Raw genomic sequence first — 20,116 nt, forward strand, 5'->3', positions numbered from 1 at the left:
TTTCATGCCTTAGGAATTGAACAATCTTAAAAATAATTGATTTTTTTCATTTTCCGAATATCTTCGAAACTATGAGGTATATAAAAATGCTTTATACAAAAGTTTTATGGTATTTCATACTCTTAATAACATTTTATTTACATTTTTTGAAAAATTTTTAATTTATCTTTACCCTCAGGAATAGTTTCGATCCCTAAACCTTGAGATAATCAGACAAAAAAATATGAGTTTAATTGTTTTTGATGCTGTACTCTACAACATATTCAAAGCTTATCAGAATCGGTGAGGGACAGTTCCAACATTCCTTTATAAGTATAGTGGTACAGTTTTATGAATCTTGAAAAAATATAGATTTTTTCATTACGATTAAATAACATAATCGAATAGGGTATGTTTCACGCTGAATATGAGACCGGAGAATCGAGGTGAGGGTGTGATATCTCTTCGAACAGCCGGTGATATCAGTTTGCCGCGCGATCGCTCGAGGAAAGGTGCAACGTCAACAATGCGAGGTCTTATTGTTCCTCAGGGTCACAATAATCCACCGACGATCATACCCTTAACGCATTCGAGAGCTTCTCGTGAGAGCGGAGATTACGCGAGTAGCGACGTGCAGGTAAGTCCATCGTCATCGAGCGACAATCCGGGTAACTTCATATCACTTCGTAAATGTTGCAGTACAAACATTGTCGCGTTCATGCGAAAATTCCTTTGCTGCTAGTGCAATCAAGTTACATCGTCTTATAATGCTTTAATATCTTATTGTTAGTATAAGCGGCGGAATGTTAATATATATGGTGAATAAGTAGTCAACTAGTGTCCCTTAAAAATAAAGCTCGGTGATATTTTTGTGTTATGGTTTTTGTAATTTTTTATTTACGTTCAGGGGTAGCTAGTCTTGGTTAACTAGTGTGGTTAACTAGTCTGAACTTTGACAAAGTGAACTTTGACAAAGTGAACAAAACGACACATGCTACCCTTCAGAATTCCGTCGCTTGAAATTACCAAATCACCATATCCCAAGTAAGTCACGAATCTCATTAAGTCGTGGGTAATATTATTGCAATGAGGCGTAATATGGAAGGACCGAATCCTGGATAAATCCCATTAGATCGTACTCGTCACTCCATAGCGAAATTACATTAAGTCACTGTATTGCGATAAGCGCACCACGCAGAGGACGCGGGTACTGTTGGGTTCCCTTAGCCCTCGCCCAAATTCGATCTCCCCTGTGAGAAGCGCAGATCCGACCGGCTCGGATCCCATAGGCGGACAATGGGGGGGCGGGGGGTTGAGAGAGAAAGGTTGGCGCCTACCTTCTCGCGGGCGTACGTCACGGCGTGATTTATTTAATTTTGGGGCTGCAGAGTGTGAGCTCGAGACTGTCGACTGTGTCGGTGGACACGAGTAGGAGCGACCAGCCTTCGGTGGGCGGTCGCCACCCCGATCGGCCGGAGCATCACCACGAGCACCGTCACAACCATCGCCATCATCACGAACATCACCACTCGGTCTCACCCCGACCCAATCAACGTCACCCCGCCGCTAGCACGACCGTTACCAACACCGTCACCGACGCAACGTCACCGCAAAGCAACGCGCAACGCCGCCCGGTTCCCAGATATGTTCGTATCTGCCGAATCTATGGATGACGTAGCTCTCTCCCTATCACCTCTCCCGCAGGCACATCCAGGCCAGTTTCCATACTATTCTCTCTAACCCACCTGTGTACGCTTGTCTGGCGCGTGACGTATGTGCTCGATTTATTACATTTAGCTATGTCGAGCGTCTTCAAAAACAGGAGACGGAGGAGTATCCTGATTAATTAGATACAATAAATGTGAGGATTTTCGTATTATCCGTGAATATGGATTTTTCGTTCAGCTTATCTCATGCATGTCAGATCGCGAGATTCCCTCGCGGAGAAATTGCATCGTGGTCGATTGCCATATATACGGTTGTTACGTTTGAGTGAGATGCTGCCGTTTTCCGGTCAGTTTCCGGCGTGTTGCCTCGGTGAATCCAGGCGCTGAGAGCCACTCGATCCATCCGTCGGACGGACAATGAGAATCCACGGAGATTTACGGATTGTTTGCGAGGAATCGGGCACGACGGCTCGACAATGTGGCGATTGCGTTGAAATCACGTCGAATCTACCAGTTTCCTCGTCCGCCGAACAAACGTTATTCTTCGTCGACTTCGCAAACTTGATAACGATCGGATACCACTACCGTGGTAGAGCTTCAGCATTTATCAGCGTCTTGTTTGAATTGCCGGGAAATGTATGCTTTCTTAATAATTCTTTCTCATTCTTCTTTTCTGTCGATCAATGTTTATCATAACAAAGATAAAATACTATAACGTATTATTATAAAAATATATAAAATATAAAATGAATTTAAGAAATAAAATTTATAATATAATCATTAAAATATTTAAAACTAGAGATTATAAAGGATTGATTGATAAAAATATGATACCTTTAAAATTTTTGACAAAGCATGATCCATGGTTTGCGCTTTATACACATATCTATATGTATATTTGATTTATATCTTTACTGTAGTTCAATCGTGATAGTTGGGCGTGCAACATTATAATAATCGTGCTTGACGTTTAAGCAAAAACTGGAGAACCTCATAATCTGATCAGAGCACCCCAGAATAAGGTGCCTCATTTCCTGCTCTGACGCCTACACAGCACTGACAGCCTCTATGTGTATAAATAATACTCACACACTGACACGCCAATATTAAGTATATCACTAACCCATCTAAACGGCGTAGCCTGCATACGCTCTTTATTTTCTCATGTAACACGCAATCCCTCTCTCTATTAATATATCGAATGTATAACGTGGTTAACACGTCGTGTGTAACACTTATATACTTAACTCCCCTAACTCATGTATATCTGCTGCTATTATTTAGTTTATCGCGAAAGTTACCTCGAAAGAAACATTAAATGTTTTAACATTGGAAACAGTTAATATATTATGTAGACACTTTCAAAATATTTGAAAACAGTTTGATCTTAACAGAGATTTCATCCATGCACATCTCGTAAATTATTTTATTGTGCAATTATTTATGAAGTTGTGATACACAAATGGATAATAGATGAAAATGGATAATAGATACTTTTAATAATGAACATAGTCTCGAATCTCTAAAACTTTTAGAGTGAATGTCACTCTGAAGATTGAAATCTTAAAGATTGAAAATTAAACTCTTTTAAAACTGGCTCAATTTTAATTTTTTAGAGAGATTCTACTCTAAAGTATTTAGGGAGATCTATTTAGATAAAAGATTCTACATTTTCGTATATCGATTGCAATTATTTCAAGGTTTACGTACTAATTTTATGTTATTAAAAAAAAAAAAACTTTCGAGGTAGCCCTTGCGCTTGCACGTACGGTATAATATTTTTGATATTGGGTACTGTATATCTTTATGCCTCTGTGCCTCTTATACCTGCTCTGAACCACCAGTGGCGGTCTCGCGTGTCCGATATTACTTAGCGATATGCCCGTAACCGTCGCCCTGTCTAACAAAATCCGCGCGCTATTAGATCCATCATAGTGTGTCCGCTTCCTCCTTCCGTATTTCGCTATTAGAACTGTTTCTACGAAGTGTCAACATTTTAGAGTCGGAGTAGCGGCGAGGAGGGATTGTCACCGAGCCAGAGTAGCGATTATGAAGATCAAGAAGAACTCGAAAGTCAACATTCGGCCGCCGTACATACAGTACGTAACGTATGAAAGTAGTCCTTCGGGAAAACGTGCAGATTCTAGTTTTATTTTTTCCGCATTTTTCCTTCTTCGTCATTTCTACGTATATACTCAGATGCATGGCGTCCTCAGTCACTATTATACAAATAGATACAGGCAGCACATCCAAACAGTACGATAACTAAGAAAAACATGCCTGTGCACACAACTGTCACTGACGGGCGATTAGTAGAATCACAAAGTATTGCATTCCCTCTCTGTTGTTTGTTCTGTCATAGAAGGGCAAGAATCTTTCTGCGCTTCCGAGTACTCACTCTAAATAAACTAAAAGTATTATGTAATATTTTCTGCCTTGAATTTCCAGAAATAAATAAATAGTAGATCTTGATATAAGCATACATATTCTTTAAAACGCGGTCTATACATTACAACAAATTTCTCTGCTGCTATTAATAGCTAAGTATTATAATTTAGCGAAATGATTTTCACATGAAAGGTTAAAAAACAAGACAGATTAGAAAGTCGATTAATACATGAAAGATAGATTAGAAAGTTGATTAATATATGAAATTGTTTACATTTAATAATAGATGTTTATCGTGAAACCCATAATATTCAATTCAATCGTGAGTATTCAGCGTTTAATTTTCATAACGCAAAACGGAGTTTATTGATCTTATCCAATTAATTCATATTTGCATAAAATCACAGTTACATCGTGATTGTCTGTCATAAGTATACAAGTTTTAGTATATATCTCATAATGAGTATGTCTATTACTTGATAAACACGTCGTTTACGACAATAACGGTAATATATAATCTCCTATTATTGATAACAGGATAACGGCGTAATTGTCGTTTTATCATGATTGAAAGTTAATGGGAATAGAAATAAATATACGTATATATATAAATGAGTATGTATTATTCTAACATATTGAATTGCATGGCAATTTACGCAAACGAAATTGGCGTACTCTGTCTTTATTCTTATTTCGAACGCACATTGATTTTCTCTGAGGATTTCACGCTCGCACCATTTATTATTCTGCTTCAAATGTAGCATGCTTTTCGTGTAGTATCTTATTTTATAAAATATTCAAACAAATGAAATAATTCTAACACATTTATCTACTCCATTGACAAAGTGATGTCAGCGTATAGATTTGGAAATGAGAATAATTTGCTTCTATCGAAATATCTCATGATCGTTTTCGTTGCAAATACATGCACAGTAAAGAACGTTTTGTATTTGTGTTCAAAAAACGATCTACTCACATCTTTATTAAAATTTTGTTGAATTTTTAATATATGTATATATCCAACTTTTAATATAATATGATTATATTATTTACATTGTTATATTAAGTAAATATTCAATATTTTTTCTCAAAATATTAGGTGTTGGAATTAATTCGTAGCGTTTTACAAGTGATGGGAAGTACTTTCATTAATGTATTTTTTAATGCTCATGTGAAATAAATAACATTCTTTCATTAAAAAACGCTACGAATTAATTCCAACACCTAATAACATAGTTTATGAATAAGTGAACAAATAATATAAAAATTATATATTTTAAAACGTAAATTCTGAGATAAATGATAATTTACGTGTTAATTTAATATTTTCTAAATGTTAATTTTATTGAAAAAAATGCTTCCACAATTTACTTACAAATTGTGTCAGTGTTACATTTTTGTATTAATTTTTTTACATAATATATGTGTTACTTTCTAATATATTCATGTTGTGTTAAATTAACACAATCTTTCCAACTGCGTTCAACATATTAAAGAAAAATATTTTTATTTCTGAAAACTTGAGGAGTTATGTGATAATGTTTTGAAAAAGGATGCAAATAATTAATCATAATAGAGATAAATAATAAGGCGGCCAAGTATTGTAATTAATAGATGATGGCAAATTACAATTATTTCATGATGACGTGCAATAATCTATGATTATTTAAATGTAAACAAATTGACTCACCAAGATCTAATCAAGATGGTATAGTTTTCATGTCAGGCGTCGCTCTGCGCGTAACTCTCTATCGTGTCACATTCCAAAGCGCCATAAATGCATTATTGAAAACGGCTCGGCCAATGGAGATCCCTATTTCACATAGCTCCTCGATTTAATTAACGCGCCACCAGCGCGTCGCCGCTTCTTTCCCGATGCATTCGATGGAGCACGTATTCCGGGCACGGTGCGACCCCGATGTTCTCCAAAACTCAATTAAAATTTCCAGTCGGAGGCCAGCGCCCTGCTCGAGGGCGATGCCAGGGCGGGTATCGCAGGCCGTGCGAGGAATTTAAGGCACGACGTGCAGAGAAAGATCTCGAGGTTGCGCCAGGATCGCGCCTCCTCGGAGGCCTTTCCGTGCAGTGCGAGCAGCGTCGAGAGCCTGCCGAGCGGTAGCGGTTCAAGCACGCAGGCTCTGGTACGCGCAGGGAGCAATCACAGCTCGATATCCTGCGAGGACAGAGATGCCGTCAGCCCGACGTCCATCGGCCCCGTCCTGTGTCGAGCGAGGGCACTGGTGGATTACACGCCCAGTCCTTACGACAAGGACGCGTTAAAGTTCAAGGTCCATCTTCATGATAATCGAAATTCTATGCGAAACTCCGTAAACGTTAACAGCCTTATGGTAAATTTGTCGTAATTACTTGCAAGTACAACTGTATAATTGGCAATGTACCTTTATGTTCACTACTACTCGCCGTTTTTAATTCTCTCGAGTGCACTGAAAAAAGAATCTATAGTAGTAATTATCAAATGTTGAATGAAATAATTTCAATCAAACATTTGATTAATATAATCAAAAATAATTTTACTTTCCTAAATGTTTAATAAATATTACCAAATGATTATATTGTTATGTTTGATGTGACTTGCTAAATACTTATAAGAAAGTAAAATTATTTTTTATTATTATATTAACCGAACATTTAATTGAAATTATTTCACTCAATATTTGGTAGCTATTATCGGACTCTTTTTTCAGTATAGAAATTAATTATTATATTGGAATTCGTATGTAATTTTTTTCGCGTATTCTGGTTTCTGTTTTTCAAATCATCTAAAGAGGAAATTTGATAACGTTTGATCGAACGTATCGTAATGAAAGGATTTCCCTTACGAATGCTCGCAACGTTGTTTCAGAAAGGGGACGTAATCGATGTGGTACAGATGAACAAGAGCGGACTATGGAAGGGCGTTGTACACAACAGGATAGGCCACTTCAAGTTCATAAACGTCGAGATACTGAACGACAGGGTGCCCAGGCGAGGGGAACCGGAGCGGGGCAAGTGGGGTCAGAGATACAGGCAGAAGCCGGGTTCCGTTCAAGAGCTCTTGCAGAGAATGAATCTTCAGGTAGAGAGAGAGAGAGAGAGAGAGAGAGAGAGAGAGAGAGAGAGAGAGAGAGAGAGAGAGAGAGAGAGAGAGAGAGAGAGAAGGGGGGAGGGAGAGCAATATCTCGCCGCGGCTCGAACAAACTGATTCGCATTTGCATGGCGTCGAATGCAAAGTAGAGAACTTGCTTTTATATATTTCTTTATTCGGTGTCCCTATTGCGCTCCCATTCCCCGTTCCCCGTCATCTCTTCTCTCGTATCCTCCCGCACCATCGCATCAGCTTTCCAGCTTATACCTTATACAACTTGCAGGTCCCGCAGACCATGACGAGTCCTTTTTGTTCGATTCCTTCCTTCCTATCCATCTCCTTTTCTCTCTCCAACTCTCGTTTCTTGTCTACGCCTTGCTCATTTTTATCCTCACCTGCTGTACGTCTTGGTATTTCTTTTACCTCATTTTGGTCATTCATTTTCTTTCTGATTTATCTCCAACGTTCGCTGTATACAAAATATCCTGAAACTGCATTGTATATCTTTCCAATCGCAAATCTTAAAAATCAAATTATTATCAAAATTGGCAATTGTTTTTATATGAAAGTATCAATAATTATGGGATTTTTAAGTTCCAAGAATCTAAATAGACAACCAAATCTTATTTTTAATTTTATTTTATTTTTACCTTAACAAAAATTTTATATAATACTTAAAACTTCAATAAATTTTAAATTGTTATATTGTTTATTTTTTTTCTCACATTTATTGATATTAATTATGTTAATATTTTTTTGTGTTGCACGTCAAAAATGTTTATAATTACCTGTTGCTTGCAATTATTTTTAGAAGAAAGAATTGACTTTAAATTCAATCATAAAATTTACGACTAAAAGCACATTCGGTAGCTTCCTCGGATATTATGTACAGTCTCGCGATTCGACGACAGATTAGACTCGATCGTGATTCACTGTTAAGAGGCGTGTCTCGCAAAGTCTCCAGAGTCGAAGGTACGGAAGCGACAGGAAGGGATGGGACGAAATGATAGGGCGAGGAGTCGTTGTACCGGAAACGTCGTTTCCGATTCAGGAAGCCGTGCCACTTAATTAAGCCGCTATGATCGATCGTTTAATGAGCGTCACAGATTCGTGTGCGCCTTTTCAGCGTCTCGGTATACACTTAATTGAAGCCCGAATGGCCCTCTGTGCGAATTATATCAGCGGATGGAGATCCAAAGTATCCTCTTCCCGGCTGATTGCTTGAGACCGTCATTAAAACTCGCGTAACTGTACAGTAACGTCTGAAATGTTTGATTATTGAATATCTTAAAGATCACGAGACAATTAAGATTCTTTGAAGTGAATCCGTCATAATTATAATGCTTCCGTATACTAAATCAAATTCATGGAGATCTTTTATCTTGCTTTTTAGGCACAGTTTTATTACGTAACTATTATCATTATTATTATTATATTAAGACATTTATTTTGCAAAGAAATGAATTTTTCTCCCGCATGAATTACAAAGGTCAAATAGGAAAAAATTAACAAAAATTACAAAAGTAAATGGGAAAAAAATTACATTATGAAATATAAAAAGGGTACTTTTTATTCTTTCAAAATAATTTTATTTATCGTTTGAGATTATTTCACTCGCAATGTGTTATCTATATTCAAATCGTGAAGATATAACATTTAATTCAAATCAAAGCATTTATTTTCCAATCAAAGTGTGAGAAATGTTGCTGAGAAGGGAATTCTCTGTAAGCTTCTTAAGATAATTTTATAAGAATTCCGTAAGCTTCTTCCAAGTGTATTAAACTGCAAGCGCATTTCGTTGTACAAGTAAACTATTCAAAGCTCTGTTAAGATGGGGGTAGCGTCTCAAAGATGAATGTTACGCTCGCGCAGGAACATATTCCAGTTTTTGTGCTGAACGGATACGAGGATCTGGAGCTCTTCAGGGAGTTAGAGGCAGCGGATCTGGACTATTTGCGTATACATCAACCCGAGCATCGTGCCAAGATACTCACCGCCGTGCAACTCCTACACGATCTTCAATGTGAGTATACCGAACGTATAACAGCTACATATGTATTATTCACGTCTCCCTAAAGCCCTTTTCATCATCATTGCTATTTGTCTTACTGCATATATCATGTTACAATTAATACATGTTATACATCTTTAAAATCATATTGTAATTTGATATAAAGAGGATAGTTAGCTTTTATTATTTAATACAAAGGAGATAAAAAAAAGTATCACTTTAAACCCTCGCTCTCTATAAATGTGGAATATGAAAATAAAAAATTTTGAAATATTATTTAACTTTATAAAATTCAATAATAAATAAACGGTCAAAAAATTCATTTTTTGTATTTTGTTTTGATTTAATTTTATTTTTATTCTACTTTATTTAACTTTATTTAATTTTTCCATCAGATTTTATTTAGGTACTTTATAAAAATGAAAATATTTAAAAAGAATTAAATTGCTACAGAAGTGCATTGCACACACACATAAAAAATGTATATTTACACATATTTCAGAATGCATTTTAAAATTATTAATATCTAATAATTTATTAAATCGATGATTAAATCACGAATTTTCACACGCGTGTGCGCTCTTTTTTTTGCCTATTCTTACAGCGGGCAGCGAAGGTGACCTGGCCTCGAGTTCGGAGGGTGACGAGGTCAGTCGCCTGGTCTTAACCTCCGGTCAAACGTCTGGCCACTGTTCCCCGTTTAATCGACGCCAGTTTCCACGGGACTCTGGCTGTTACGACGCACACAAAAATACAACCAGTCGACGGACCATCAGCCCGGAATCAACCACGACGTCGTCAAAGCTTCCGAGAGAGAACAATCTAGACAACGCGACGGCAATTACGAAGAACACCAGCAGTGCTGGCGGTACGGACGGCAGTCTAACTGATACGAAGGACGACTTTCATCCTAACATACCGATCTCTAGCTCAGTAGCGAGTCAGAAAGAGAGCCAATTTGACAAGTCGCCTCTACTGCGGGGTGGCAACGTGCGGTACATCGCGAAGAGAGGCAACTTTGGCGAGACGGTGGTAATTGAGGACGCTTGCGAAGGCAGCCAGAAACTGGGCGGTATGGTCAAGTACATGGTCGGTGGTACCAGTGATCTCGGTCTTGAGAACACCGGCAATGTCACCGGCCTCAGCCAACGCGGTTGTCTCAGTGAGAAATCTAGCGATTCTGGTGTCAGCTCATCCAGCATTAGCTCGGCACCTCCGCCTAGGGACAAAGTACTTGCTACCGCCAGCGCCGCATCGGATTCGCCGACCAAGACCTTCGGTAGCTTCAGCAGAGCGTCGCCAACTTCCCAGGGCGGTAAGAATCAAAACAACGACGGAAGTTATCAATGAGGAAAGGCACAACAAATTTGTAGGCCGACGAGTCGTGGTGCGACTTTAACTCGAAGGTAAGAAATACGAAAATAAAGAGATTGAGCAATGGAGCGGCCTTAGTTCGGATTCAAAGGGTTACACAATCACGATCATCTTCAGGCTATGATGCCTACGATTCGTCCATGAGATATCTGGATAATATTGGGATCAAAATGTCTCAGACATTTTATATCCAACGAGAGATGTAGTTCTCGAACTAGCGATCCTGACGAGCGTACTTAGCGTATAAGATATTTCTTCCATTTTGGATGACTCACAAAGTTAAAGCAATTCTAACGAAATTGCAAACGACATATAATAATTGATAGTTGTCGCTATGTCCGCTCGTTGCGATGATTATTGTGCGCTCAATCGCATCTCCATTTAAAATATTATATCAAAGCAATATCTTATTTCCTATTATTGTTGTTGGCAAAGTACCAAGGGTCTCACTTTGTTTGATAATTCTTGTCACGAGCGCACGAATGGAAGTTTTAATATCTCTCTCGATGTAATATCTCTTTGATAGTAATGTCGGGGGGGACATTTTGTTACTTCGTGTCTTTGGATGTGCAATGGGAAAGAACTGAGACTTCAGAATTCCACGAAACGAGCGAAATTTTAACAATTGCAACAAGGACTCCCCGGAGCATCGGCGAAGTTTCTTCGCGTTTACGTCCGTTTCGGTCCGAATGAGATGCATTTCGAATAGCTCTTGGCATCTCGAAACCGCCAAGTCACATCGCGCCTAACGTATAGCCGTGTAATTAATAATAAGCGAATACTATGTGATACGGTAGCAATATAACGATCGATTAAAGTTGAATAGGTAGACGAAAAAGAAGAAACAAGCGACCGTCATTTGCGTTACGTGAATCGTCGTCGCGATCCATTTACGTACAATAAATAAAAAGAAAGAAAAAGGAAACATGAATGAAGATCCAATATAACGTTATGCGTCCGTTTTGATTTCGCGTTCGATATTATCTGTCGGTTTCATCTTTGTCTGGGACGACCTCGCGATTAATCACTGCAAATACTATATAGCTCGTCCGACGAGCGTTCGTCAAAAACTGCCAGCGTTATCGAGTTCTCGTCTCTCGTTGAACGGCGATCTCTTATCTCGTATATTTTGGACTCGCTTTTTGTACGTTTGTTCGATCTCGTCGCTAAAAGACGTGCGTTAAACGTGCGCAAACAAGACAGTTATGAATCGTCCCGTGACACTCGAGACAATTTTTCGCTTAATACGGCGCGCAGACTCGTGAGGATCCATCTTAAACAGTAATAGAGTAAATGCGGATTATCACAGGATGCCTTACGAGCGTTTTTCACTTACTTAGCTGATTTACGCGACTTTTCAATAAAGCCCGATACTCGAACATCGACTCGCGAGGAAATATCTCCTACTTACTTTCCATCGTTCGCATATAATTTTGTATAGAGTAGCGAGAACCCGAAGTCTCCATGGAACGGCACCGCATTACGCCGTATTTGTCACTCGGACTTTGCTTACTATTAACGACCGACAATCCCCCATCGTCGATGCGACTCGTCAGTACTTCGACACGATGGATAAACCTGTACATGTGTGTATATTGACCACGCCACGGGAGGAAAACGTTGAAAGTTATAAAGATTTTGTATGTACATAGGAAATATTACGCGTAGGACATAACGATGTTTTGTATTGATCTTGCCCGTTTGCCAAAACTTAAAACTATAATATACATACGCGACACATTATATCGTACCGTTGGATCTTATGTACATCTCTTGTATAGTGTAAAATCATAGATGAATTTATGAGACGCGGGAGCGCAATCAGAGAATCAGGGCTGCGAGAACAGGTGCGGGAGGAGCCGAGAAGCCCGATGGATAATAATAAATCGTAAGTAATAATTTTAACTGTTACGAGACGCAGCGACGACTCGACGAAGCGCATTATTAATTAAAATAGAAGAAAGAAAAATTAAGTACGTGAGAGGAACGCGCGCCCGCCGCGAACGAACGATCGACACAATATCGGCGGATAGCATGCGGAAGCGATCAGTAAATATTAAAGAGTTATCGCGATGCCATATTACGATAAACGCTAAAGTCATATATTGACAAGTTAATTGAAAAAGTATTTAAAAAATCAATTGCTGTTCACGGTTTTAATCACTTTAGATGATCAAGGAATAACAATCGGCAAGAGTGTTAGATATACCTTCAGAGAGTGAATAAATGCTATACAGCATGAATTGATATGTATTGGTTATAAGCCAAACAGCGAGACTTCCATATGAATTAATATGATCGATGAATTGGAGATTGTGGAGATCACTGCCGTGATCTCAATATTTATCGTATTTAAAATATGTTATCGCGATAACAGCTTAACGTTGAAAACGTTTCGCACGACACACGTCATACACTTTTTACACAAATATTGCCATCCATATAACGTAGAGCGTGCTTCTTCTGCAACGTCATTGCGCTACGATCGCACGAGGAGTGCTTTGAAGGAGGGACAATGAATTCCCGATCGGCCCGGAAATCGGCTGTGATTAGACCGAACGAGTAGTCGCAAGTTGCTTCCATCGACGTCGAGATTGATTAATGCGATTAACGCTCGATCGCGGCCGCAGCGTGCGATTTTCGTGCCGAGATCGAATTTCGCAATATTGAGATTTACGTCGCGTCCTGCCCGCGCGTAAGCTCCATCAGCGGGCACTTTTTTTATCGAGTTTGTGCGATGATCCGATGATCCAAAAGAGAGGCACCGAGAGAACGTATCCGATAAACGGTACGTCGATTTCGGTGATGTCTGCTAGTTTATCCGTTCCATCGAGAGTACCAACATGTGCAGAGAATGAGTGAAGTGGCTGTTATTAAAGGGAGGGCTGAAACAGCGAGAAAGGATGAGAGGGATGATTGAAAATTGAATATGCGTGTGCGCACATGTGTGTGTGTATGTGGTGTGTGTGCGTGTGCGTGTGTGCGTGTGTGTGTGTATGCGTGAAAGAAGATGTGTGAAAGAGAAAGAGAGAGAAAGGAAGGGCGGGAGAGTATAGGCGAGAGTATAGACGACGTGATGTTAAATTTAGTAACGAGTTTATGAGAATACGAATATAGACACGATAGTGATTTTATTTAGCTCGGAAGAACAAAAAATATGCAGCATTTGATGTAAAGTAAAATTCATTCTAATCGTAGACCCAAGGCGCAGTAATCGAAATAGATAATTTAAGCGTACCCTTAAGGGAGAAGCGAGTCGTTGGCGAAAGAAGGCCTATAGCGTCGCCATGCACGATCCCCGAGACAGCGAAGCGATCGCTTAGATAAATTTTATTCGTCGATCGTGAATGCCACGAAGTGCGGCGCTTAGGGTCGAATGAAATTAAGCGTTTACGTAGCGGTCTAGTCCATTCTTCTCGCGTGATTAACGAATATAATGTACATAAAATAATAAAACGATAAAAGAACACAACAGATTTAGAAAACGGCGAATCGCGGCCGCGAATTAGCGCGCATCGTCGTACCTTTTTATAAGCTGATTTTGTATTTATTGATTAATTGCGGGGTTTATAGATGGTCACACACGAATCACACATAATTCTCATCGTATTTCGGTTCTCGTAATGATTTCCAACGATAAGTGTTAATTTATTGACTGTGAATAGAAATAAACGATGGAAGAGATTGAAATGAAAATCATCTCGTATCTGAGCATATTTCATTTCGTGAAAATCACGCCTGGCAAACTTCCGAATCCATAATCCGCTTCATTATCCCTCCAGGAGACAAAGGGGCAGCTACATCGGTAAACGGTAAGTGCTTCATTAAGATAACATGTACAGTGTAATCTCAAAATCCTAGCGCAACTAAGCAATGCTTAATTGACTGCTAAAATTTTAAACCAGCTAAAGAAAAATATTAATAGTATAATATATGTAATTAATGCATAATTCGTTAAAAAAAAATTTTAATTTTAAACCGTTGTTTTATAAACAAGCAGTCGTTCTCTTTATAGGTTTTTTATAACGATTTATATTAGACTCGTATAAAAGTTCCCTTTTTCCATCGAGCCCTTTGTATTAAATAAAGTCAGAGAATCGAAGTTTCTTGAAAAAGGAATTTCTTTCTGAATGAGAAGAAGAGTATATTGAAGCCTGGGGGATAATTTCTTTCGGTTTTATTTTTTATTGAATTTTTTTTTACTTTATTGAATAAATATAACGAACCTTCTGCACTAGAATTTAATGGTACATCCAATGGGCTTTGCAACTACGCATGTGACACACGTACTGAAGTAATCGACAAAGAACAATCACGCTGTTTGATTTTAAACAATGCAAAGCGACGCACGAAGATTCTTCTTGCGGTCTCTGTTTTGGAAAATATCCTGCTCAAACGGAATAATTAGACGGTTTCTTGGTCCAATTAACGAGCTCCGTTGACGCTAAGCGTTGCGATGTCGTTTCATAAAGTACGCGACACCAACTCCCGCTTTAACGCTGCCACGCTGCCACGCGGTGCCATTAGCGGCAAGAAGTTCCGGGTGACAGACGACTCCGCGCTCGCAAACTTCACTTTGGTTATCTGCCATTACTTGGGGAAAGATCCTCTTATTTAACTATCCGTCTGCTCGCTCGTCATTGCTCGTAATTGTGGAAACTCCGGGAAACGCAGCCGTCTCTCGCAGTACTCGGACAATCCGACGCAACGATCATTATTCCTCATCATTTCCTATGGATTAAATTAAATTATAAATGTACATTTTACGCATCGGTCCGCAAAGAGCTTGTCCACTGTCCCTACGTGCAATTAAATATCATCGTTGAGCCGCACCCCCGTACTCTTAATTGGAGACAATTAATGATAGAATCTCGCGATCTCATTATCGCATGCATTAATTGACGTACGAAATCGTTTCCGTTTAATTTCACCGGCACGTTCTCCGCGTCCTGCCGGAAATATGTCATCGACATTTGAAGTTGTTCGGCCAACAGCTGTATCGTAACGAGACGATCGCGCGAGAGACAGACTGACGATCCTTCGAAGAAAGTATGATAAAAAGCACTTAGTAATGTATGTAAATGCACCCTTCGAGGATCACTCCGAACGTTATGGCGTGTACGTGTCTATTCGTAAGCTTTATTTCGTACCCCGAGAGACAGCGGGAACTTTTAGTACGCTAGATTATGGCGGTAATAACTCGACGAGTTTCTTTGCCCGCAACTCGTGGTCCACGTGAGCAAATTCTTCATCCCCCGGGGGTGAGATCTAATTTAACTTTTAGGGTCGCGCGTCGCGCAATCACGACGGTTTCTGGGTAATTCAGCCCAGCCATGAATTCAGTTACGTATCTTATATTACTCGCTTCGTTACATCTCGTTTCACATGAAAAAAGAAATGTTTTATGATATTTTACGATACATTGCCCGGCAATTTATTTACAATGTTATAAACGTCGTGCTCTGTTATTACAAGAATACGTCGGCGATATTACATATTAATTATTTGTACAAGAATCAATGTATGTGAAAGTAGTCGCTGCAAATTTCTGATCGATTAAGTCGTTACGGAGAGACGCCGTATCTCACCGTTATCTCAATTGTACGGAATTGACACGCGATTCATTGCCGTAATTTTAATATATATAATATAATCGAGTCCCGCTGAGTCCGCGCTGTATTTCTTTAAGCGAGATTTATCGCGCGGAGCGCTACGCGTATATTGTGGCGTGGCATAAATCGCGATCGGACATCCATTCCGTCCGTCCACTCCAACCGATCCCGGCGTTATCGGTTGCGCGATCGGGCAAAACGATCGGTTGTACTTCGCACGGGGACTTTTGCGCTTCTTGCACGCCCATAACAACCTTAATTACTGTCCACGCTAATGAATCAAGCAAGGAGATATCGCTATCGGCACCGCGCATAGTTGAGAGCCGGACGAAGCTCCGTTGCGAGATTGCTTTACACCCGAGGCGAGATAAAACCAGAACGTCCTTTTTTTTTCTTCTCCCTTGCCTTTCCCTCATTCCCACCCCCTTTCCGCAACCTGCGGGGCGTTATGTCGAGAAAGCCGCGATCAGTTCATCTATTTCTATATTAGAGTCGGCGAGACGGCTCGTAAATCACGTCTCTGTGTAAGCCTGCCGTATGTGCCACCCTAAATAACTACATTCTCTGCGGTATTAATGAAAGCATTCCGATCGCCACAGATTGCCAATGGAGGTAGCTAATATCCAGTAATTGCAGATCGCCTTCTGTAACGACGATAGCCTCCGGGCATGCAATACGACTTCGCGATGGCCGGAGATCGTAGTCGTAAGTTACGGACGATGCGATTAAGTGACAGGAAGATATCGTTAAAGCATCCTTCGTGTGATAGCAGATTTTTTTTATAACACTTGCAGATATTGTCTTTGGACTAACGCGCCGAAGCTGCGTGTATATTCGATATGTCACATTTATATGTTTAATATAATATTTAAATAATATGTAAATGATAAAGTTACATGCATATATTAAAAAATTAATGGAAAATTAAGAACAAATTTCAAATAAAATTAGAAATCTTTTGTACAAACACAATTTAGGAAGAATTCTAAACTGCTTATATTGTAAATTATAATACAATATTAATATTTATTCTGGAAAGTTGCTATAAATGACTTTTTTTTACTATAAATCTTACTGTATATTTGGTTTTTTACTTTACAAGAGTATATTTTTTAAATATTTGCAAATCGTAGTATTAGATAGCCTCGAACTTTCCACGGGGGATATCAGGCGCATTATATATTTATACGTATCAGCAAATATTTGTCTCGTGTCTAATTCGTTATTATCGAACTTGAAGCTATCTACGATAGGTAAGTACCTGAAATTTACATGGCTTGCCGACTAATTGGACCCTCAAAGGCTGAATCCTAGTAAACTTTGATAACTAGCCGCACCTTGTTGAACAACTATTGTTCTGCTCAGTTTGCGAGCAACAAGTTGGGCACTGATAATTAGACAAGTTAAGACAACTATGACCGTCCACAATCGTTAGCCGATAATAGGATTAAATGTACTTACAGGGAGTGCCAATATAGGCGACAAACTACCCTTCACAACTCGCTTCTATATATTACGAATAATGATTTTAATCTTTTGCCCGGTTACTTTGGAGATTTCCTTCATTAAATATTACTAAATAGTACTAAATAAACACATAACGTAAAAATACATCAACTATTTGCATCAAAACAGATGTCCATAAAAATCTTTAGAAGTCTTACTTAAAATTAATTATTGATAATCTGAATAATATAGCACTAAAGTGAATAGAAAATAAGAAAATTTTACTAGAGAAAATGATTTATCTTTCGTACTTCTGTATGCTTCTTGAAAAAACTCAGCTCTTTTTTAAATATTTTATTTTTTCTATTAAAATTTTTATTAAAGTGCAAGTGCATAATGTTGATATTCATATTTCTAATTTGTTATGTCGTGTTACGTCACTTTACAGCGAAAATAAAGGACTTTCATTATAGTAAATACAAAACTCTAAGTATGTAATAGAGAATTGCACGTAGCAAACTTGACACTTGAAATATCAATCATGTATGCTGCGCCAGGGACTCATCACATATCTGGGATATATATCTTCTCTTGCATCCAAAACGAAATTCCACACGCGTTGAGTCATGAGCGAGGATTATATTTACTTATGGCGTCCTGTCTCATAGTTTCTCGTTTCTGACAGAAACAACATTCCATTAATATCGTGATAGAAACGTAAAGTTGTCACACTATGACGGAGAACGGGAAACTCGATGTTTCATATCATTACTGTGATACGCAAACCGCACACCGTAGTTACAGATTCAGATTAATAGAACGCTAGATGATGGCATAGGACGCTACACAGTTGGTGAAAGTACTCGGTATGCATGCTCTCAGCACACAGCGCTCTAAATTCGTATGAGAAGTTAGCGCGAAACTTGTGTTTTTTTTAGGAGTTTTGAAGTTTCGAGTTCCAGAAAACTCTCCCATAATCCGATCCTTAGTACGAAACGTTCGTAGTTTGTTCTTATTTTCTTTCTTATATTCAACCATATACATTTGTAGAGTATGCTAACTCCTTGCGTCACTACTTCCAACAGCAGAATCTAGCCGCGAGATATCTACGCGATGCACTGCTTCTTATTCTATTTTATTCCCTCCCTATCAGATTTTTCTCGATGTGTATCACGTGACGAGACTACCGCCGAGATATACGAATGTAAAGTAATGATATCCGGGTTTCACGGAAGCGGAATATTTGATATCACAGGGAGACTTATATACGTGTATATGCCTTTATTTGATTCCGTACCCACAATTTGACATTTCTTTTAGCTATTTTTTTTTTGGAATTACTATTTTGCGTCTGACTTTCCCGGCATTTTCACGAGTGCGCGTTTGCAACGTCGAATGTAAGACAATCGGGAACACGTGAAGCGGATACCAAATCAGCGTATACATATAGGGATGCCAGTGGTTGATTTCCAACGCGCTATTTTCACGAAGCACTCGAGACACCAAGAGTGATACTTGGCTTCTCTCAGCATCGGTAATTACATCTGATCTACGTTAATTAGTACGCGGGTTTTAATTTCGATCGAAGTGTCGATATCTACCGTATCTGGTACACGTTGTTCACGATCGAGAATTCGCGATTCTAATTAGGATGTCTGAGCTGTTTTATTTCAGACGACTGGTATTGTAGTTAACGAAATCAATGGTTGTACAGCAAATATTTTCGATCAGACATATACAATTTCAAATAAATATTATGTAGAAAAATCTTAACGTATGATTAATATTATTATCTAAATTATTTATTTTGAAAGTAATTATGCTTTCCGTTTAAGTAAATTAATTTTATTACATATTCGATTTAAATTTTTTGCGCACCGATCTCCACATTTGATTCTTATGCCTTTTTTATTATGTAATTTTGATTGTTAAATGTCCCCTTTGTTTTTATTCGACAGTATAAATTGTTTTAAAAATGCTTTTAAAAATTTGTTCAATAAAAACTATATATATTGCTAATTTAAGTAATAATTTACTGATATTTAATACTAATGAAAATTTATAAAATTTTAATGAAATAGTAAGTATGCAAAAGGAACTCTTTCGACAAGTATCTTTTTATGTACGAGGAAAAATTATTCACATTAAAATAATCAGCGCGACAAGAAAGGTCACGCGTTCTAATCTCGCATCAAAACTGCCAGCGAGATCAATAGTATTTTCTTCCATCGATACGGTCGTATTATAAAGAATACGTGCGGGAGCGCGACTGCCGCGCATTAAATACAAACCAGTCATTAATAACGTAGAACGTGGCACCTTTAAGGCTTGCGGCCATAAATTCCGTTGCCGCGACAGGAATGGCAGTTTATCCGCGGCACTCGAAATCTAATTTATTTCACGATGCGAGCACATAACGCAATTGATAATGTGCGCGTACGAGAAACAAGAATACACCGCAACATTTATTGAGCGCGTCCAGACTTGCATTGAGATGAAATCGCACCTTGAATCTTTATTTCATAACTTATCAGTTGCATTAATAAAGCAGATG

At 38.6% G+C, this 20,116-nt stretch overlaps 1 protein-coding gene across 6 annotated transcripts in view; it reads left to right on the forward strand.

Annotated features, from left to right (window-relative positions):
• The window catches only part of LOC105150439 (uncharacterized), a 364,524-nt gene extending 350,324 nt beyond the window's left edge, over window positions 1-14,200 (forward strand). For 4 of the 6 annotated variants that reach the window (XM_087410153.1, XM_087410156.1, XM_087410157.1 and 1 more), the window contains exons 10-16: window positions 388-616; window positions 1,368-1,625; window positions 3,647-3,745; window positions 5,984-6,322; window positions 6,898-7,110; window positions 8,992-9,142; window positions 9,735-14,200. In XM_087410153.1, the coding sequence (XP_087266279.1) occupies window positions 388-616; window positions 1,368-1,625; window positions 3,647-3,745; window positions 5,984-6,322; window positions 6,898-7,110; window positions 8,992-9,142; window positions 9,735-10,480 (2,035 nt within the window). In that variant the 3' untranslated portion in view covers window positions 10,481-14,200. The remainder of the gene's footprint in view (window positions 1-387; window positions 617-1,367; window positions 1,626-3,646; window positions 3,746-5,983; window positions 6,323-6,897; window positions 7,111-8,991; window positions 9,143-9,734) is intronic. The other 2 variants (XM_087410155.1, XM_087410154.1) reach the window with 2 other exon arrangements.
• Window positions 14,201-20,116: the final 5,916 nt, after the last annotated feature.

This window comes from Acromyrmex echinatior, chromosome 10 (genome assembly GCF_024713525.1).
Source record: "Acromyrmex echinatior isolate Ae372 chromosome 10, ASM2471352v2, whole genome shotgun sequence".
Taxonomy (NCBI): domain Eukaryota; kingdom Metazoa; phylum Arthropoda; class Insecta; order Hymenoptera; family Formicidae; genus Acromyrmex; species Acromyrmex echinatior.